Source organism: Cydia splendana, chromosome 11, assembly GCF_910591565.1.
Source record: "Cydia splendana chromosome 11, ilCydSple1.2, whole genome shotgun sequence".
Taxonomy (NCBI): Eukaryota; Metazoa; Arthropoda; class Insecta; order Lepidoptera; family Tortricidae; genus Cydia; species Cydia splendana.
This window is the reverse complement of record NC_085970.1, coordinates 20,137,632-20,160,051: the sequence shown is the minus strand read 5'-3', so window position 1 is coordinate 20,160,051 and position 22,420 is coordinate 20,137,632. Positions and strand designations below refer to the sequence as shown.

The 22,420-nt window shown below is 38.4% G+C and overlaps 2 protein-coding genes across 4 annotated transcripts in view; both read left to right on the top strand.

The window, feature by feature from the left end:
- Positions 1-22,420, top strand: part of LOC134794877 (multidrug resistance protein homolog 49-like) — a 167,357-nt gene that overhangs the window by 89,318 nt on the left and 55,619 nt on the right. Inside the window, exon 1 of one of the 2 annotated variants that reach the window (XM_063766700.1) lies at positions 17,232-17,373. The exons of the other annotated variant lie outside the window; for it this stretch is intronic. The gene's annotated coding sequence lies outside the window, so the exon portion shown is untranslated. Of the gene's footprint in view, positions 1-17,231; positions 17,374-22,420 lie in introns of those variants that run through there. 2 annotated transcript variants of the gene reach the window in all.
- On the top strand, positions 1,969-9,218 carry LOC134794841 (NEDD4 family-interacting protein 1-like). Of its 2 annotated transcripts, none has more exons than XM_063766640.1 (5): positions 1,969-2,147; positions 2,255-2,354; positions 3,495-3,631; positions 4,938-5,076; positions 6,396-6,714. In XM_063766640.1, exons 1-5 carry the CDS (start codon positions 2,127-2,129, stop codon positions 6,590-6,592), a joined length of 594 nt encoding a protein of 197 aa, XP_063622710.1. In that variant the 5' UTR covers positions 1,969-2,126; the 3' UTR covers positions 6,593-6,714. The 2 variants fall into 2 exon arrangements, with proteins under 2 accessions (XP_063622710.1, XP_063622711.1); XM_063766641.1 differs by lacking the exon at positions 1,969-2,147 and adding an exon at positions 8,644-9,218 and having other exon boundaries at positions 2,237-2,354; positions 6,396-6,581.

Genomic DNA, 22,420 nt, shown 5'->3' with positions numbered 1-22,420 from the left:
TGGTCAAACGTAGACAAAGACCTCAAACTATTCCAGATGTCAAAAGAGACAACCCAAAACAGAGTAGCTTGGCGCAGAAGAGTGAGGAGGCCCGACCCCAAATAAAGGGAACAGGGAAAGAAAAAGATATTTTTCCTTGAATGTCTTTACTATGCTATGTTTTTATGTTTTTTTTTCATATTTTTTGGACCCATGGTTCAAAAGTTAGGGGAACTAAAGGGGAAAACAAAACTTTTTTTCTTTCAGATCGATTATTTCCGAAAATATTAAGTTGATCAAAAAATGGTTCGTGAAGACCCGTATTCGTTTTAAAAGACATATCTAACGACACCCCACACTATAGGCTGGAAGCGAAAAAAAATCATCCCCACTTTAATGTAGGGCAGCCACCATAAAAATATTTTTTTTTTCTAATACACAAAATAGTTCTTTACATATAGATGACAGGAAAACATTATAAATGTGAAGTCAAGCGTGAGTCGTAGTCAATAGGTAAAAAACTATTTTGTGTATTTTATTCAAAATTTTAGACCCAGTAGTTTCGGAGATTAAGGGGGGGGGGGGGAATGGTCATTTTTTGGCTATTTTCTTAAATAACTTGAACCTATATATTTTAAAATTATAAAAAAAACATAAACATATTTGGGTCACTAATTTACATATGTGTACCAAATTTCAACTTAATTGTTCCAGTAGTTTCCGAGAAAATAGGCTGTAACAGACGGACAGACAGACAGACGCACGAGTGATCCTATAAGGGTTCCGTTTTTTCCTTTTTTGAGGTACGGAACCCTAACAAAGTTTACTTACCTATCTATCGAATCGTAAACGAATTCGGATAAAACACTGTTAACTTCACAGGTAAATAAATAAAAGCGCGAAGCGTGAAATAGCCGGACCCAGTCACAGTTTACATTGTTCACCGCTCGCGCGACTGCAAGACCGTACTCAACTTGCGGTTATTCATTAAACTTAATCAAAAGAAAATAAAAAAGTATATGCGTAAATAATTTACCCCTGGATAAAAATAGCACAGTAATGTTTTTTAAGCGCTCAAAAATCTCAAAATAACTGATGCCGTGCAATGAGTAGTATAGATACAGACTAAAAGAAATGAATCATTACACTAAAAAAAATAACTACTACTATCAAACTAAATGACACCGTCATATCAAGGTAACAAGTCTCATTTTGCCACGACTATTATAATAAACATGATGGTGGATGTAACGTCAAGGTGTCAGTGCAAGTGTCAACTTGGGTTCCTAAATAATACGAATTGCAGAACTAAAATTGTCCAAAATTCGACTAACTTCAAAAGTCACAAAAATTGCCTCAAGATCGTAAGTCACGCACATGTCACACGAGAAGGCGAAAAGTCACGAAAAATGTGACTTTTGTGACCATCTGGCAACACTGCAATTTTGACATCCTTGATAATGGGAAACATTCACTATCCCACTTGTTCTTTTTTGCAAAAACGCCATATTACTGTTTTAAATGTAATTTATTAAAAAAACGTTTTATCTATATAATCTGCAAGTTTAGAAAGAATCATGGACATCAGCAACCTTGTAGTCGTACCAAATCTTTGAGTAACGCGTGGTCCAAGATAAGATAGTGAATGGTTTTCTTATAGTGTTGTAGCAAGCATTCCAGTTTATTTGAGGTAGCAACACGAAAACAATATTGACATTTTGCTTTGCACGTTCTAAAACTTCTTACTGCTTTACTGGATCAAAGATTTTTAAATAAATAGAAGCATTAAATAATAAAATGTATTTTTAAAAATATGTAAATTCTATGATGATCAAATTAAAATTAATTACTATATCTTTAATCTTCATAATATTAGATCCTTTTGAAAAATATACTAAAGTTACTTTCACTAGTAGCGTGTTGAAAAATTTCTCGACTTACAATTTGAACGGCACTTCCATTGGCACTTCTCTGAGTACACAGGTACACAGAGTACATTGAGGTGTTTGGCCGATTATTTTACGTCGTTTTGTGATTGATTAAAATATTAAAGTCCTTTAACTTCTAAAATAATTCATACAAATCTACTTTTAAGTATACTAGCTCGAAGTATTGTTCTAGTTTTACAGTAATAACCGATTTGCCGCATGTTCGACGATAACAAAATGGTACGTGACCATTGGTGACGATTGTGATTGTCTGATTGTGTGTACTAGTTTATTTATGTAACTTATTAGCGTGCATTATGTGACGTGAAATGGTTAATATTTTACAGAACCATCCTCAAGGGGATAATATATGCCCGCCGGCGCATCTAAGAGTCATATTACCAGCTTCAATAGACTCCAATATGCAACCACATTTCATCGATATGAGTAAGTATTTACGAATTTGTTTTATGTTTTTCTTATCAGTGTTTTATTTAGTACTTGAGTTGATAATGCTTGTAATAGATTTTCCACGAGATACGTTTAAGATATGCATTAAATATGAATCACTGTGTTTAGTAAACATTGTCTCTTTCATGATGAAGAACAATTCAATTCTACAGACAGTAGCGTAAAATAAAACAACGTTTAGTAGATTTACGTTCAAAAAGCGACCTTGTGCCTGTTTATTAAGGTTGTAATTCAGATGGAGTTATGGCTTGAGAAAAAATATTATTGTTTTACTTTACATAACATTATCATGCACAACTCAGAAAATTCAAGTATTTAAATAATTGTTTCTATTTAAATGGTTGCTGAAGATAACTACACTTAAGGGCTCCAAGGTTGGACACTTTTATCTGTTGTACAGTTGTCATCAGATATATCGGAGCGGCTGAGGTGCTCAATAATATCTGTACACACACTCTAATGCCTTGACAATATAGGCGTGTTTAGATGTTTGTGAGCACCTTGACCGCTCCAATATATCTGATGGTGACTGTACAGTAGCCCAACTTGCTTGTCCCCATATTGCAATACTAGTTGTATAGAAAAGTGGATACTTATGTTAGGGCACCAACCCATCATCTTTGCAGTTATAAGAGTTATATTGACAATAAAGTATAAATAAACACATCTGGTTGACATGCTGGTGGCCTAGCGGTAAGAACGTGCGACTTTCAAACCGGAGGTCGCAGGTTCAAACCCTGGCTCGTACCAATGAGTTTTTCGGAACTTATGTACCAAATATTATTTGATATTTACCAGTTTCTTTTTAGTGAAGGAAAACATTGTGAGGAAACCGGATTAATCCCAATAAGGCCTTGTTTCCCCTCTGGGTTGGAAGGTCAGATGGCAGTCGCTGTCGTAAAAACTAGTGCCTACATCAAATCATGGGATTAGTTGTCAAGTGGACCCCAGGCTCCCATGAGCTGTGGCAAAATGCTGGGATAATGCGAGGAAGAAGAAGAAACACATCTGGTTGACGTAACTGGTGACCGAAGAGCTGGCTACTCATGCCAAACCGGTGGTAGCCCCACTGGTGCTCATTACCTTGCACCAGTCTTAGAGTTATATTCATTTCAGACAACACACAAGACATACCCCCGCCGCAGGCCGATTTTTCGGCGCCACCGCCATACGATGTCGCCGCCAACTCGAAGCTGCCCACTTATGAGGAGGTGCAGAGAGAGAAGCAGATGGAAGGGGAAGGGTTACCACAGGTATGCGTTACTGTATATCGTCGGGTGACAAGCAAACATCACTAAGTACCACCGCAAGTTCATAGCCATAGTGAACCATATTAGTACTAAAAGAAGGTCGATTTTTGTTTAAATTTTTTTTAATAATTAGTGAGTTCTGCTTGTCACCTGACAATATATGATCATTGACAGTGTCATGGGCGTCGGCAGGTGGGATCATATTTTGCAAACAATATATGCCCCTCGTCTCCTCCGCTAGACCTCCGGCGATATCCGAATATTTTGCGCTTTTGAATTTGGAACCCTTTCTCTTATGTCTATAAGAGTTCAAAACTCGAATTTAACTTGTACGTTTTGTACAGTCATCAGCAATAGTATGCTACACAACTAGGGCCGCAAAAATATGTGACACGTTCTTATTTGGAGCGCAATAAGAGCGCGTCATATATTTTTGCGGCCCTAGTTGTGTAACATACTATTGCTGATTACTGTACAAGTACACGAGGACTTACGAGTCTAAGGTCAATGTGGAGAAGACCGACCGTCATTGGGCAAGAATTCCCGTATTTGTATACATACTCGTATGTCGCTCAGACAGGAAGGAAGAGCTTCACTCCTCTTCTTCTTCTTCTTCTTCATGTTAGGGGCTATATAAGGCTCCAAAGCCTATCTATCACTGCAACCATTCCTGATCTATTGTGATCGCCACCTACTCCAACTCTCGATCCAAACTTCAAACTTCAAACAGCTGCAGAATCCTTTTGATCTTGAGAGACTTTAACTCCTCCGGGCGCAATATGTGTCCGCCCAGGATTAAGTCACGAGTACGCATTAGGCAAGGGCACTCTGTGAGGATGTGCAAGGGCGTCTCCTCTGCCTCCATATAGAGTCTGCACCGCCCCTTCACTCCTCTTGTTCTACCGACCTTCTGTAGGTGGAGTAAGTGTGCAAACGCAAGAGTCAAAAGCGACGAAAGATCTTGTAAACAGTCTTCCCTTGTAGACGATGTTCTCCACATTGACCCTTGATTGTATGCACTGGCATAGATAAATATAGTAAGACAAGAGTGTTCACTCCATACATCAGTTTTGGTACCAAAAAGATTAGTATTTTTATAGTCGACGTCTAGCATCGAGTAGCGGAATTATCAGTACTTTAAATAGTAGTAGTAGTACTGTCAAATGACATTAGATTTAGCACCGACCGGAAAGTGTTATGTTGTTGAGCATTAGATTTTCCGGTCGGTGCTACATCTATTGTTCTCTATGGCACTGGTTAAGGTCAGCAACAAGTCTTGAATTGATAATAACTTAATGTTGTCTCGCAGATCCAAGGCCCCCTACCGCCCCCCCTCCCTACATTCGCGGCATTCGTCACAGTGGAGCCTGCAGAGGGCACCGGTGAACAGCTGGACCCAGAGAACAGCCTGCTTGGCACTGATGTCATGTTCCTCACTTCGTTCTTCGGTGAGTCAGCGATTCATTTATATTCCCTTAGGAAGAGTGTAACAACTTTTGTTTAAGTACTAAGACCCTGGCTATGGTTAATGTTATTAGTCACAATTTCGGGCGAAGATTTGTAGTAGTTAAAGGTGTAAAATGAAGACTTGTGTACGTCAGCTGCCGCTGCGTTGGTGGTTTGAAGAACACCAACCACCCGAACACGAAGCAAAATGATGGATCAACAGCCAAATATTTGTTTTCGTGAGTTTTTACCTTCGTAAAGCTAGTGATTCCTAACACTTGTTAAAAAAATATGGCGCAATGCGTTGGCGTTTTTAGCTATTTTGTAAATCTATAGTAACGTAAAGTAAAACGAACTACGATTAAAAACAAATGTGAGTTGATCTTTTCTGTTTGTATTAAACCTATGCTATGTTCTATTTGTATGAAACCAATTGTATAAACAAACTTTTAGTTTATACTAACAGCTGTTACTTTTTATAATCTCATGCTTTAAATTGTCAAGAAACTACACATTCTTCATGAATATCAACCCTAATGTAATCACTCATAAGGTTGGAAATAAATTATAATGGTTAGTTTTAGCGAATGTTACTCAAACCACTTAAAACAATATAGCTGGTAAATTGGCAATGTAAAGTGCAAATATTCGTATTAAGAACAATTTCTGGGAGACCGAGCTTTGAAGATAAAGATAAAGATAAAAGATATTTATTCGTGACATTCACAAAACATGTACGAACATTGCTTGGAAAACATATAAAAACTCAAAAATGCGCGTTTACCCAGAGATAAGACCTAGATCGATCTATCGCCCCCGCAAAACCACCATAAAGCAAATTTCATCGAAATCGTTAGAGCCGTTTCCAAGATCCCCGAAATATATGTATAAATAAACAAGAATTGCTTGTTTAAAATTAAATTAAATTAAATAATTATTTATTTCAGAAATTAAATTTCCATAATATATTAGTAGCTTATTATTATTACTCTTAACCTATGTTAGTGACTATCTATGTTATGTGCTTTATTTAACTTCTATAAACATGTAGGCTAATCCAGTACTCCCAGAAAGGTATTAGATTCAATGTTTTGTTCAACGACTTTTAAAAATAACTTGTGTTTAGATTTTTAGTATATAGGTACTTTAATGTTATGCGAATTTGTTAACTATGTTTAAATCGTGACAAGCAATACAATGATGATGAAATAGGAAGTCTAAAGACTACAATGTTTTAATTATTTACTCGCGTTACAGGCCCCACTCGGTATATCGACCAAAACGAGGGTTTTATTTAAAAAATACGTTTTATTTATTTCAGTGGCATTCCTATTCAACTGGATCGGGTTCCTACTGCTGATGTGCTTCTGCCACACGGTGGCGTCCCGCTACGGCGCGCTGGCCGGCTTCGGCCTGTCGCTGGCCAAGTGGACGCTGATCGTGAAACACTCCACCGAGCTCGCCAGCCACGAGAACTCTTGGCTGTGGTGGCTCATCATGGCCTTCGGTAAGATATGATGATGTTCTGAGGTGTCCCGCTACGGCGCGCTGGCCGTCTTCGGCCTGTCGCTGGCCAAGTGGACGCTGATCGTGAAACACTCCACCGAGCTCGCCAGCCACGAGAACTCTTGGCTCTGGTGGCTCATCATGGCCTTCGGTAAGATATGATGATGTTCTGAGGTGTCCCGCTACGGCGCTCTGGCCGGCTTCGGGCTGTCGCTGGCCAAGTGGACGCTGATTGTGAAACACTCCACCGAGCTCGCCAGCCACGAGAACTCTTGGCTGTGGTGGCTCATCATGGCCTTCGGTAAGATATGATGATGTTCTGAGGTGTCCCGCTACGGCGCGCTGGCCGGCTTCGGTCTCACGCAGGCCAAGTGGACGCTGATCGTTAAACACTCCACCGAGCTCGCCAGCCACGAGAACTTTTGGCTGTGGTGGCTCATAATGGCCTTTGGTAAGATATGATGATGTCCTGAGGTGTGCCTCTACGGCGCGCTGGCCAGCTTCGGCCTGTCGCTGGCCAAGTGGACGCTGATCGTGAAACACTCCACCGAGCTCGCCAGCCACGAGAACTCTTGGCTGTGGTGGCTCATCATGGCCTTCGGTAAGATAGATAGACAGACGGAAAGTGCACAGGCAAACGATCCGAATATACTGACATATTCTAATAACCTTCGGGCAATTTCGGCTTTTGGTAAAGTCAGGGATTCGAAGCTTTCGCTCCGGTTTGCTTATTAAGACAAATATCTGGGAAACCGAGCTTTGCTCGGAAAACATGTAAAAACTCAAAAATGCGCGTTTTCCCAGAGGTAAGACCTAGCTAGATCAATTTTTCGCCCCCGAAAACCCCCATATAGCAAATTTCATCGAATTCGTTAGAGCCGTTTCCGAGATCCCCGAAATATATACAACAAGAATTGCTCGTTTAAAAGTATTAGATAGATAGATAGATAGGCACAGTAAGATTCGACGACCGGTCTGGCCTAGTGGGTAGTGACCCTGCCTGTGAAGCCGATGGTCCTGGGTTCGAATCCCAGTAAGGGCATTTATTTGTGTGATGACACAGATATTTGTTCCAGAGTCATGGTTGTTTTCTATGTATTTAAGTATCTATATATTATATATATATATCGTTGTCTAAGTACCCTCAACACAAGCCTTCTTGAGCTTACTGGGGGACTTGGTCAATCTGTGTAAGAATGTCCTATAATATTTATTTATTTATTTAAGATTTTCGTGTTCGGACACGGAGTTCGACTTCGGCCTTTGCGATCGCTGCTGTGTTGAATAAAAAAAGTTGACGCCGCAAAAAATGTTAACAGCCTAATGTTTTTTTAGTTACGATTATTAGTATTAAAAGTCTGTAAGGTATCATAGAGTAATATAAGTAAAGAAAGAGTGGTAACTCCATAGATCAGTTTTCTTACCAAAACGCGCGTTATTTCGTAGTCGACATCTAGCGTCAAGTAGTGGAATATATTAGTACTGCTAGTCGACATTAGATGTCGCGGCGAACAAAAACTCTAATGCTCAACAATTTTCAGCTAATATTATAACCGGATTACTCGAAACTCTATTTTCAACTCCTTCTGCTTCTAATATTAGTTGTAAATTGTTTTAGCAGTACATTTTTAGGGTTCCGTACCCAAAGGGTAAAACGGGACCCTATTACTTGCTACTACTAAGACTCCGCTGTCCGTCCGTCCGTCCGTCCGTCCGTCCGTCCGTCCGTCTGTCACCAGGCAGTATCTCACGAACCGTGACAGCTAGACAGTTGAAATTTTCACAGATAATGTATTTCTGTTGCCGCTATAACAACAAATACTAAAAAGTACGGAACCCTCGGTGGGCGAGTCCGACTCGCACTTGTCCGGTTTTTTATTCGTCAGTAGCTACACTTGTGCCATCTGGTGTCAAGTAGCGGTACTGATAGTTCCACTACTTGACGTTAGATGTCGACTACGAAATAACGCGCGATTTGGTAAGAAAATTAATGTATGGAGTTACCACTCTTTCTTTACTTAATAAAATACCTACAAATAAATGTTTTTTTTTATTATTTCCAGGTATCCTAATCTGCGTGCGCGCCATCATCCAATACCTGAACATTAAACGCGGTTGGCGTCTACTCTCCGGCACGGCTCAAGAACGTCTCCTATTCTTCTACTGATCTCCTTCACACCCGCTTACGACTACATATGCGAGAGGGAGACGACTATGGTCAGTTAGCCTTTACTAGGCTATTATTGTTGGTTATATTATTATTGGTTAGCGTCGACTCTGGAACAGAGCAATCTCCACTTCTACTGATCTCGCTCACATCCGCTTACCACTACATGCGAGAAAGAGACGGATACGGTTAACCAACTTCCGCATCAGCACTTTTATTATAGATCTTTTCATGTGGAAGGGAGACGGTTATAGTTGTTGCTGTTTGGACTACATCTAACTAGAGTAAGAGCGTTTTTTCCTCTTCTATTATTCCTCGCACCTACTATGCGGAAGAGAGACGGCTGTACATTGTTTTGTTGGTTGGTCCTTGGAGTGTGCATGAGAAAAAATTCACGCCCACTGACGTCTGTATGTACGGAAAAGAGATAGGTATATGACTGGATGCACTCAAATTTTCACACGGTGTGATTAATCTTCTACTAGCGTACTCTCAAATAAAGTTAGAGAAATGGTCCCCAGGAATTGCTTTGCTTTTAAGTGTTTTCCTGGGCCATGTTGCATAACAAACTACAACTAATATTACAAGCGGAACTCCTTTTTTAATTAGTGAATATAGAAAAGGAGTTCCGCTTGTAATATTAGTTGTAGTTTGTTATGCAACATGGCCCTGGTTGCAAATACATTTTATCAACTACTTTTTGAAATTAAAAATGTCTTAAAAACCATAGTGATCATTTTGAACATATCTTTCTTACTAGTGTAAGGGCTGATTTAGACGGCGCGTGAACTCGCATGCGATTTTAGTTACATTGCGGACTGTTGGTTACGTCCAATTCAACCAACAAACAAAAACCGCAATGTAATGAAACTCGCATGCGAGTTCTCGCATCGTCTAAATGAGCCCTAAGGATGAGAGTATGATTCTTTCTATAATATGGCTACGGCAGACTTTTGTTACAAAAATTGGGTCAGATTGGTCAAAAGTAACCTATTGTCGACACACCCAACATTCGACCCCTACAGAGATAGGTTCTAGTGAATGGTACTTTTCAGTGTAGTTTATAATGACTCCTCGCTGGAAAGCAATAATGCTGTAACTCTCAATACAATTGTAGTGCGGGTTACATCATTATTGCTTTCCAGCGACGATATCCACTTAACTGACCATAATATTTAAGAGGAAAGGGGACGAAAAAAGTAAGGAGATACCACAGAATAACTAATAGTACTACCGTACAGAAAATTCACTCCTTCACAAAAGTCAGATTTAGGGATAAAATTATACCTATACTCGCCGCCTGCAACAAAATTGAAACTTATAACCGCGCACGAACGGTGAATCTTCTTTGCGCGAGCGCCACGTGACACGACTATCGTGCGGTCGAGCGGCCTGCACTGCCATACGCCTGCCCTGCCCGGGAGGTGCGTCGGCCAAATGTACCTAAACTGCGTAGTGGCACCCCCCTGGAGATACTAAAAATATGGTCGCATTTTTTTACCGCTTCTGAAATGAAAAAAAAAAAACGAAAAAATTCAAACGAATGGGCATAGCTATGGTTAATATACATCAAATTGTGTTAAATATTTTTCATAATGTCAGAGAGGAAAATGGGGCCTATGATTTTATGTAGAAGTCGTCCACTTTTCTCTTAATAATTAATGATTGTCAATATATTCCGTCAATAATTATTGATCAATAAAAATGGTTCAATCTTCGTGCTATTGTTGTAATGTAGGCCAGTATGTAAAATGAACCAAGGATGTATGTACAAATTGAGTGTATTCAATTTTGAACTCTATTGCGGTAAGGCTAAGGTGTGGTTTAACTGTGAATATATGTCTATACACTTATCTCTTTGACAAAAATATGTTGTTGATATGCATCACATTCTATGGTAAGTTAGAAAAGGATAGCAGTATCGTGATGTTTCGATCTCGATGTATTAAGTGATTGTTCATTTCAAATAGTGTCTGCAAAGTTTTTCCCCTTATAAAACTTTATGGGCCTGATTTAGTTAAATTATGTTTTATCCCTTTCTGCCAAATACATATGTCAACTTGACGGATAAAGACAAAAGATTATTAGCTAATTCAGGCCAGTAACGCGTTTATAAATCATCTTCCTCGCGTTGTCCCGGCATTTTTGCCACGGCTCATGGGAGCCTGGGGTCCGCTTGGTAACTAGTCCCAAGAATTGGCGAAGGCACTAGTTTTACGAATAACGCCATTTATCTCTACTAAATGACTCGTACTCGTAGTCTAAAATCTCTTGAACGATTGTTTTTTTGACATAATTACAAACACATTTTCATTCCATTTAAAATCTATGACAGAAAATATAAAATCTCAAGTGTAGAGTCGCCATGTAATATATCAGAGCAGCCAAGGTTGTCACAAATATCTGAACAAAGTCTCTCTACTGTCAAGACTTTGCATTTGCACAAGAATTGCATGTTCAGATATTTTGAACACTGGCCGCTCCGATATACAGGGTGGCTAAAAAATAACTGCATACCCGTTGCCAGGTAGTTTTTGGGATTATACTAAACAACTTTTATTATGGGACCAACCTCGAAATCTCGAAAAAAAAAAACAACGGGGTGCACTCCGGGAGTGCCGGCAGAACTGAAAACTCAATGACATTGTAACAGTTTTTCGATCAGGTCACGTGTCCGTCTTACGAATTTTCAATCTGTCGAGTCTGTCGGTCACGTGACCGGTCGCGAGTTTAACATTTTTTCCCCATCACAAAAAGTGCACAGCGCCGCTAAAGAAGTTTTCACTTCAAAAATTTACCCTCCCATAGAAAATGGACCAGCCAAAATGTATTAAACAGCCAAATTTTTTTTCACTATTTCGGGATTGGTCCCATAGTAAAAATTGCTCAGTATAATCCCAAAACCTCCCTGGCAATAGGAATGCACTTATATTTTAGCCACCCTATATATTATGGCGACTGTACGTATAGTTAAGTAATTTCCTTTCACTTCAATAATATTTATCTTCTTCTTAATATTGTGAATCTTGCATTGTTTGTCGATACAAATTTAGCAATTAGTTATAAGAGAGTTATTTTTATATTGCAAAACATGTTTTTGCTGGCACCGGGTTTTTACTGTTTATAAAATTTAGCTTATTCCGTCATACGGGAGTTTCCCACATCCTATTTTGTGGTGATAGAACTGTAAACACGATAATAACTTTATAAATAATAAGTACCGAATTAATTGGCTGGTTTCAAACGATTGCGTCTATAGACTACGTCAATCGCTTACTGGCTTTTTCAAATGGGACAAGCATTATTATGAAATGTACAGTCACCTGCAATAATATGTTACGCTTCGAAGTCCGCAAAAATATGTGACACGCTCTTATGACTTTACAAATAAGATCGTGCCGGATATTTTTGCGACCTTCGTTGCGTAACATATTATTGCAGGTGACTGTACATTTGAGAGAATTGAAAAGGATTTTTTATCCGTTGCGACCCAATGCGACTGTAGCATTGTCCACATTGTTAACTTGCAGTTCGTAAACCTCGTGGACGAGGTTGTGGACGCTGAAAGGTACAGTCACCTGCAATAATACGTTACTCTTCGAAGTCCGCAAAAATATGAGACACACTCTTATGGCTCTACAAATAAGATCGTGTCTTGTGTAACAAATTATTGCCGGTGACTGTACTGGAATTTGCTTGGTTTTTAAACGCAGTGTGATAATGAGTTTTGTAATGCGACATCTGTCGATGGCGGTTGAGACTAACTAGAAGATTTTTTCAGTATGATATGCTAAACCGTTTTTTTTACGAAAAGTATTGTATATATTTATTGGCTATTATTTAAATATAATGTTTATCATGAAATATTCCTGTCCTACATTTGTTTTGGTTATATCTTTTTATTCATTATGTATATAGTAATATATATTATACACTTTCAATTTAAAAAGACATTGAATGTTTTAGTAAATTCTGTTGTTGATATTTTTAAAATCCAGTTTAGAATTGGGTTGCTCTTAGTACTCATGAAACTCAAGTAAAACTAAGGTTTTAAACTAAGCACCAAACTTGCTAGATTGTGAATAGGGTAATTGTGTCAGTTTACCGTCCAGTGCCTGTTTCCGTCCACTTGGCGTAGTGGCTACAGAATTGCGTATGATTTGAATATATGTCTATATATTCAAATGATACGCAATTCTGTAGCCAAGTGGACGGAAACAGGCACTGGACGGTAAAGTGACGCAATGACCCTATATTACCTAGGCCACACACTCGACGAGTGGTATGGGAAGTAGTGTGGGAAGTATGCAGGGCAGTATGGCGGCCGACGGCGAGTAGCGCGGCCACACTACGTCTCTGCCTACTTCCTAAGTCACTTCGAGTATGTGGCCTAGGCCAAAGAGAATATAGAGGCGGATTGCCAAAGTAAATTATGTAGCCACTGTAAATTTACTGTCATCTTTCGACAGAATATTAAAACTGTTAGAACGCCATTTGACTTTGATCCTTATTCTTTCACTGATATGTGTTAACTTATTAAATATTAATATGAACGCCATCTACTCGACACTACGCCAAAGGTATGGTGCAATCTTTTCGAGCGATGGCGCCGTAACCTTCAGCCTACTCTCGAGTAGATGGCGTTAATATTAATATTTAATAGGTTAACACATATCAGTGAAAGAATAGTGATCAAAGTCAAATGGCGTTCTAACAGTTTTAATCGTCTGTCGAAAGATGGCAGTAAATGTACTGTAGCTACATAATTGACCATGACAGTAACCCCCTATTTCAAACTCTCTTTGCCTACGTATATGAGTTTTAAATTCAATATTTTTAGTGCAATAATGTCTAGTTCACTATTATAATATAAATATTGCTTATGTAAATGTAAGTTAAGATTTATTTAGTTTTAGAATAAAAGGGTGAAAACAATTTATTTTTAAACGAATTATATTATTATTTAATTCAGTTTAGAATAATATGCGACTACAAAAGCTCCTAAGAATATCTGACATAAATTATCATCTAATTAAAATACTTTGTGCTCAGATATTATTGTAAAAAAGATAGCTAAATGAAAATGTAAATTGGCATTATATTATTATTTTATATAATATTTGGAATATTGATTCACACTGCAAGGCACTGTCAAGATTCTACACCCTAGTTTGGGCGAATACGCCTTTTCACACACTTACAGCGAGCTGCAAAAGTGCATGGCCACTTTGTGAATGAATTCTATTCATAATGTATCCATGCAATTTAGCAGTACCACCTGCAATATATGTTACGCTTCGAAGTCCGCAAAAATATGTGACACGCTCTTATGACTCTACAAATAAGATCGTGCCGGATATTTTTGCGACCTTCGTTGCGTAACATATTATTGCAGGTGACTGTACATTTGAGAGAATTGAAAAGGATTTTTTATCCGTTGCGACCCAATGCGACTGTAGCATTGTCCACATTGTTAACTTGCAGTTCGTAAACCACGTGGACGAGGTTGTGGACGCTGGAAGGTACAGTCACCTGCAATAATACGTTACTCTTTGAAGGCCGCAAAAATATGTGACACGCTCCTATGGCTCTACAAATAAGATCGTGACAGATATTTTTGCGGCCTTCAAAGAGTAACGTATTATTGCAGGTGACTGTACGCTGTATTTACACCCTGTGTACTTGTGTAGGTAGCGTCAGTAAAACTATTAACTTAGCACCCCTAAGTACTTGCACATTATGTATACAGGAGTGCTAACCAGTTTTGCTGATTGTACGTCCACACTATGCGTTTTCGTCCACAACTTCTTCAGCTTTTAGTTGATAAAGCGGACTGGTGTGGACGTACCTTATATCTTGGGAGTGCGTTGCAGTGAATCCAGTGTTAATTTTTATTATGAATTAATTTCTAAAATACTTAGACCAGTTCCCATGTGTTGAACTGAGATACTAAGGTAATAAAGTATGAATAAAGTCGTTATTGTAAAAACATCTCAGAAATGTAACTTGTACCATAAATACTTGTAGTTGTACCCAGTAAACGTGCTCATAATTGCCAGACATGAAATAAAAAGAAAAATAAACTAAAAAATTGTGCTCCCTAGTTTTATGACCGAAGAAATAGCGCCACATGGCGTTATAATTACGACCGTAGTTATGCAGAAAACGACCAACTTCATTTTTTTTCCAATGCAGAAAGCGACCAAATCCACTGAGTTAGGCTTCGTTCACACGGCTTTCTCCTGCACGTTTTTTTGCAGTATACGTCTTAACGGATAAATAGTGGCACATACTTTGGGCATAGAACCATTCACACGGCGTTTGTACTGCAAAAAAAACGTAGGTACATTGTTTATACGTTTAAACGGATACTCACCGGACTTGTCAAGCAAATCGAATGAACTTTAATGTATTCGGTTTGCAGTGGCGAATAGTATAGTTCTGTTTGATTCACACGGCACGATTTTACACGTTTTATTATCGAACATGCGTCTATGTACCCGAGCGTTTTTTGGAGGGATCGCAGGTATGTTGTTTGTAATTTCGTGGTTATTTCAAAATTGTTGATGATTCTTCTATACATAACGAAGTATTAATTAATTTAGTGGAACAAAACTTTCAATAGACGAATGTACTGATTTTTTATATATAGGATGTACCCAAAACCTTCTATTTTGTCGGCGGCGAAAGCGTTATCGCCATCAATACCAAAATAAAAGTACGATGAAGCGTGGATCCATCTCAGATTTCTGCCCACTGCGACAACTGCGTGAAAACTGTCACTATTCGGCGTGAAAACGGATTTTAAACGAATGAAAATCTACCGTGTGAACACCCGACTCGTTGTACGTTTAAAATCGAATACGTGAAAAAACATGCAGGACGTTGCCGTGTGAACCTAGCCTTATGGTGTAAGTGACTTTGACAAAAATAAAAAGTTGGTCGCTTTCTACAGAACTATGGTCGTTTTGCGTTGATTGAATTATCAAACGTCATCTTTTGACAACTAGATTTACCTACCGGATAATATAAAGCGCCATTTACATCAGCTGTCAAATTCGAATATATATACATATATAAAGCCGGCTTTAGTGTCTCAGTTCGCACACAATTTTACCATTAAATATTTGATGTCAATTTGTGGTTAGCGTATAGCGTAGTTCGAAGCTCTTGTACATATTCCTCTCTGTGACACGCTTCGTTTTGTATTGTTACAGTGTTGGTATCCACTTTGAATAAAACGGTTTATTTCATTATTTTGTTTCTCTTTCCCTCTCCTTAACCGTTTCGGTGCGGATGGCACGACAGGCGTGTCATCAATGTTTTTAACGTGTGGCGTACGACACAACAGGCGTGCCATCATATTCTATGGCGTAAGGCACGCCTGTGGTGTCATGAAATAATTGTTCGCCGCCACTGCCAAAAGTTTTCGAAAATGGAAGACGCAACAAACCGGTTAAAATCGGTAGTGGCCGAAGTCGGGTTGGATAATCCAAAGAATCGACGACTTTACAAAAGCGACTGTCATAGGTATGATATGAATATCTGTCGGGTTTTATGGGTCCACGGTTTATACATACATACATATAAATAAAAGTAGTTATAAAACATGAATTTCTTTACCACCTGAGATGCTGTAGTTACGTACCTACATATTTTCCGTTTCGGTGCGGATGACACGACAGGCGAGGCGTGTCATCAATGTTTTTAACGTGTGGCGTATGACACGACAGGCGTGCCATCATATTCTATGGCGTAACGCACGCCTGTAGTGTCATGTGAAATAATTGTTCCCCGCCACAGCCAAAAGTTTTCGAAAATGGAAGGCGCAACGAACCGGTTAAGTACACGTAAATAGGTTAGTTTTGTTTAGTACCTGTACCTACTAAGTACAGTCAAATAATTTAATTTCAGTACCATTTCGTACCTTGTCACAGTGACAAACAATATGAAAGTTGCCAGGGATCTCATACTATCACTGTGACAAGGTAGAAAATCAAAATCAAAATCAAAAGCATTTATTGCAAACATATTACATAACATTAGGTAGGTACCTATACATAATATGGACCCTGCAAGGGCGCAGCAATCTTATAAATAAATAACAAACTAAGTACTACAGTAGTTTCTTCTTACATAACATTATACATATGAGATCACATTAGTGTATCGTAAGAGCTAATTTGCTTATGTTAAGCATAATATTAATTACATTTATTTAATATAAAATCAAATTGATACTAAATACAAATTATTTATTGTCAGAAAGTACTATGACTTTTTTATATGCTGTTATTTAGCTAGGTTTTTGAAAAGAATAGCAAACTTTTTTGTAGCGATCATTTCAGACAATATTCATACCAAAAATGATTTTTCAAGCCACCTTTTCTTCAACTACGGAACCTTCACAATGCACATAACTGCATACTGCAGTGTACGGCCGCCGACCGTGCCAAAACTCCCTCAGTTCGTTGCCAACGACTGCCCGAGGTTGTCGCGGTTGTCTGGCGGTTGTCCCCCGCGCTTTAGCGGGCCGTTCGAATACACGTCCTTATGACGGAGGTGGACGATTGTGTACCTACGTGTTACAAGTGTTATCGGGATAATAATTTCTATAGAATATTAGGTAAGTTGGTAAAATAAGTATACCTTATAATTTAATATCTGGGAGACAGAACTTTGCTCGGAAAACATATATAAAAAGCTCAAAAATGCGTGTTTTCTCAGAGATAAGATCTAGATCGATTTATTGCCCCCGAAAACCCCCATATAGCAAATTTCATCAAAATCGTTAGAGCCGTTTCCGCGATCCCCGAAATATACATACAAATATATAATATCTGGGAGACCGAGCTTTGCTCGGAAAACATAAAAACTCAAAAATGCGCGTTTTCCCAGAGATAAGACCTAGCTAGATTTATCGCCCCCGAAAACCTCCATATAGCAAATTTCATCGAAATCGTTAGAGCCGTTTCCGAGATCTATAATATTTATAAATAAACAAGAATTAAAAAGTTTAAAGGTATTAGTTAATTAACTAGCAACCCGCCCCGGCTTCGCACGGGTTACACAAAACCTTAACAAATGAACACTTAAACCTTCCTCAAGAATCACTCTATTGATAGGAAGAAACCCGCATGATAATCCGTTCTGTAGTTTTCGAGTTTATCGTGAACATACATAACACAAACAGACAGACGCGGCGGGGGACTGTTTTATTTTAGAACCCTACATATAGGTAGGTATTAATTTTTGCACTTGCATTCCTAGAAAAGGAGACAATACAGAACACATTATAAAAAGGGAAACAGACAACCCTCGGTCTTGTCGTTGAAGAGCGATCTCTCCCAGATAACCTGTGGGAAGCCCGCTACCTAAGTGGTAGGTAACTTGGGTTTTCTAACAGAGGGTAGCTTGCTCTGGGACTAAATCTAGACCTACATAGTAAAAAAATTAAGGTTTACTTATTGAGAAAGCTGTCACACATAAGCTAAACCATAAACGACACTAGTCAACCATAATTAAAACCTGACCAGTAATAATATCTGGGTGACCGAGCTTTGCTCGGAAAACATATAAAAACTCAAAAACGCGCGATTTCCCAGAGATAAGACCTAGCTAGATCGATTTATTGCTCCCGAAAACCCCCATTTACCGAATTTCATCAAAATCGTTAGAGCCGTTTCCAAGATCCCTGAAATATATATAAATATACAAGAATTGCTCGGTTAAAGGCTCGGGTTAAAGGTATTAGATATGGTCTTTGTCAATGTCAAGTAGGTATATGGTGACGGTTCAGTATTAGCTGGTATTAGTATGAAAAAAAAAACCGGCCAAGTGCGAGTCGGACTCGCGTTTCTAGGGTTCCGTACATAAGTCCGACTCACGCTTGACTGCACATTTCTAATAGGTTTTCCTGTCATCTATATGTAGAGAACTATTGTGCGTATTTTTTTTCAAAATTTTAGACTCAGTAGTTTCGGAGATAAGGGGGGGGGGGGGGAATGGTAATTTTTTGGCTATTTTCTTAAATAATTTCGAACCTATGTATTTTAAAATTATAAAAAAAACATGTCCATCTTTGGGTCACTAATTTACATACGTGTACCAAATTTCAACTTAATTGGTCCAGCAGTTTCCGAGAAAATAGGCTGTGACAGACGGACAGACAGACAGACGCATGAGTGATCCTATAAGGGTTCCGTTTTTTCCCTTTTCAGGTACGGAACCCTAAAAATTAGTTCCAATGAAATTCCGCTACATGGCGCGTCATCATATACCTATTACTGCTCAGGCCTTACAGTAGTTAAATAATGATTTATGTAGGTACCTATTGGCTGCGTATCAAATTGTTAAATTATCAATAGACGTATCGTGCCGTGTGTATTTTATTTTGATCGTAACTACTCGTGTTTAAGTGTTTATTTATTGTATATCGACTATACATAATAATTATACTGGTCATTGCAAATAAAGATCTCTATTATGTATTTTGTCTTATTGGTACTTATTAACTTATTATACATACCTACATGTATACTTACCTATTATAATTAAATAAACGAATTGGGGTTATACGGATATTTATTTCAGTCAAAATATTATATAACATGCATAGAAAAGTATACTAAAGTACTTAGGGTAGAAAATTGTACCTATATTAGACGACCGGTCTGGCCTAGTGGATAGTGACCCTGCCTGCGAAGCCGATGGTCCTGGGTTCGAATCCCAGTAAGGGCATTTATTTGTGTGATGAACACTAATATTTGTTCCTGAGTCATGGCTGTTTTCTATGTATATAAGTATGTATTTATCTATATAAGTATGTATATCGTCGCCTAGCACCCACAGTATAAGCTTTGCTTAGTTTGGGGCTAGGTTGATCTGTGTAAGATGTCCCCTATAAAAATATATATATATATAAACTAACTTAACAAGGCCTAATAATAGGGAATTTTGAAAGTTGTCAAGTCGTTGTTGTAAAATGCTTTTATCGTGCATAACAAAAGTGTTTTTTTTTGTTATTACGAGTACAGTCGACGTCAAAGATATACGTTGACATTTTTCGCCTTATTAAAAAGGAGTAAGGTGCAAAAGTGTAAACAATCTTAGACGTCGACTGTACCTATACATATAACCGGTTTTTTTTTGCCATATCCGCAATTTACTATAGGATAATTACACTCTGTCAACAGAAAATTATCACAAAAGTGTGACATATCCACTTTTGTGTCATGTCATACATTATACGTTTAACATTTACTCAATATACTTTTATTTAAAACCATAAACATAATTAAAATCAAACTATACAATAAAAGGTAACCTAAAATTTTGATTTAACCGTTTTTGATTCGAAAGATCCTGATTTGGATTTGCCTTTTTGTCTATCATCCTGTATGGTCCAAAACTACGTAAAGACGTTTAAGGAAAGTAAGAAATATATTTATTTTCTACGTGTGTGTAGAGTTAGACCGAGAAAAGTCTGCAGCGATTTTGATAGCCCACGCAGTGCAAGTGTTATTTTAAACGTCAAAATCTAAGAAAACTGTAAGGAAACCTGTAAGTATAGTTTTAAGAAAAAGTTCCAGTGTTATATATAACTATAAAAGACTGTTTGTTTCTTAAATAAGTAAATAAAAATATGACGTATAAATAACACTTGCACTGCGTGGGCTATCAATATCGCTGCAGACTTTTCTTGGTCTAACTCTATCACCCTTAAACAGCTGTTAACAAGTACCAAGCCGTAAATATATCATTAAGTAAATTCATTCACCCTTTCCTGACGTCACTACTTGGATGACAACCGCCGGGCTGGCACGGAGCCAACATTCCTCCCTTTAGGTTTTACCAGTTTTGGCAGCGAAGGGGTTAGCGACATAGCGACATAAATAAAAATGTAGGATTTTACTGGGACGATCCGATATAACTTAAAGAGTTCACGGACCCGCCGCCGAAATGCCGCTCCCATACAAAACGAAGTTAAAAAACCGGCCAAGTGCGAGTCGGACTCGCACACGAAGGGTTCCGTACCATTATCTATTAAAACGGTCACCCATCCAAGTACTGACCCCGCCCGACGTTGCTTAACTTCGGTCAAAAATCTCGTTTGTTGTATGGGAGCCCCACTTAAATCTTTATTTTATTCTGTTTTTAGGATTTGTTGTTATAGCGGCAACAGAAATACATCATCTGTGAAAATTTCAGCTGTCTAGCTATCACGGTTCATGAGATACAGCCGACGGACGGACGGACGGACGGACAGCGGAGTCTTAGTAATAGGGTCTCGTTTTACCCTTTGGGTACGGAACCCTAAAAACGACATGCTTGAATTATACTTATAAAATTTGGCATGAACATTTTCGTTACCATTAAAGTTGTCCGTAACTCTACCATGAGTTCCGTTAATGACAGTCGATAGTGAGAAAGTTAAGGAAAATGTACGGAGTTATTGCACAGTGCCACTAACGGTCACCTAAAGAACTAAACATTTCAACTGGTACCATAACCACTAGTGTACATTTCGATTCGATTACGTGACGACCGTTCGCGTTTGCGTTATGTCTATCTATTTTTGTATGCAGAGGCGTAGCGTGAACTAATCTAGCCATGGGCGAAGTCGCATCTGCGAGGCCCTTTTCTTTCAATGTGTATTCCCAAGATAATAAAAAAGTTGGCTTCCGCGAGGCCCCCATAAGTGCGAGGCCGTGGACGATGGCCCACTTCGTTCACGCGATACGCCACTGTTTGTATGTAATTTTGAACAGCGCGCCAAGCGGGGCGTTTTGGAAACTCAAAATCTCATGCGAAAATGAAACTTAACGCAGACGCGCACGTCACTGGAATAGTTGGATTTGGTTCAATTTTTTTTCGTAGCCCAGGAAGCCGTAGCCGCTTCTACGCCGTAGGCCTCGCGTAGCATTCAAAGCGTTTAGAAGTAATCGCTTAGATTTTCCGAACTATGACTCGGCAGTTGGCAACGAAGCTTCATCTGGCACTTATATGGCATACAGTAGTTAAGTCAGATCGATTATAAATGTCAATATCTAGGAGACCGCGTTTTCCCAGGTCGATTTTTCGCCCCCGAAAACCCTCATATAGCAAATTTTATCGAAATCGTTACAGCCGTTTCCGAGATCCCCGAAGCACATAAATATACACGAATTGCTCGTTTATAGATAAGTATGAGATAAGATACAAGAATTGCTTGTTATTTTGTTTTTTCACTTCAGAAGCTCGAACAAGGGTACTTTGCTTCTTAAAAACAGTGAGCAAAATCGCATTTTGCTCACTGAGTGAGACAAAATGACCTTTCATAGTCAAATGTCATTTCAACATGCGGGGTCTAATACAAGTTCGATTCAAATACAATACTTGGGTTCTATTATCTCTGTCCCTTTCACACTATTAGCAAAAAGAAACAGACAAAAAAAGTTAAAACGACATTCAACGGTATATTGAGGGTTTATAATAGACCCCCGAAAACTTCAGACCGCATCGTTCCAAACCACGTACGAGTATGAATTCTTAATAATTAATAAATAAAAATAAAGTTTAAGATTTGATAAAAACTGATAAAATACTATATTTTAGGTATTTTATTGTACAATTAAAAAATTGAACTCAAAAAATACACGGACATCACGCAAAATTAATTATTTTACTTTTAA

Excerpts from the sequence above, each read along its gene's own strand:
- LOC134794841 (XM_063766641.1), top strand. The coding sequence starts at position 2,237 with ATGGTTAATATTTTACAGAACCATCCTCAAGGGGATAATATATGCCCG. Across the intron at positions 2,355-3,494 it reads ACCACATTTCATCGATATGA|ACAACACACAAGACATACCC; the intron begins GTAAGTATTTAC and ends TATTCATTTCAG. Across the intron at positions 6,582-8,643 it reads GTGGCTCATCATGGCCTTCG|GTATCCTAATCTGCGTGCGC; the intron begins GTAAGATATGAT and ends TATTATTTCCAG.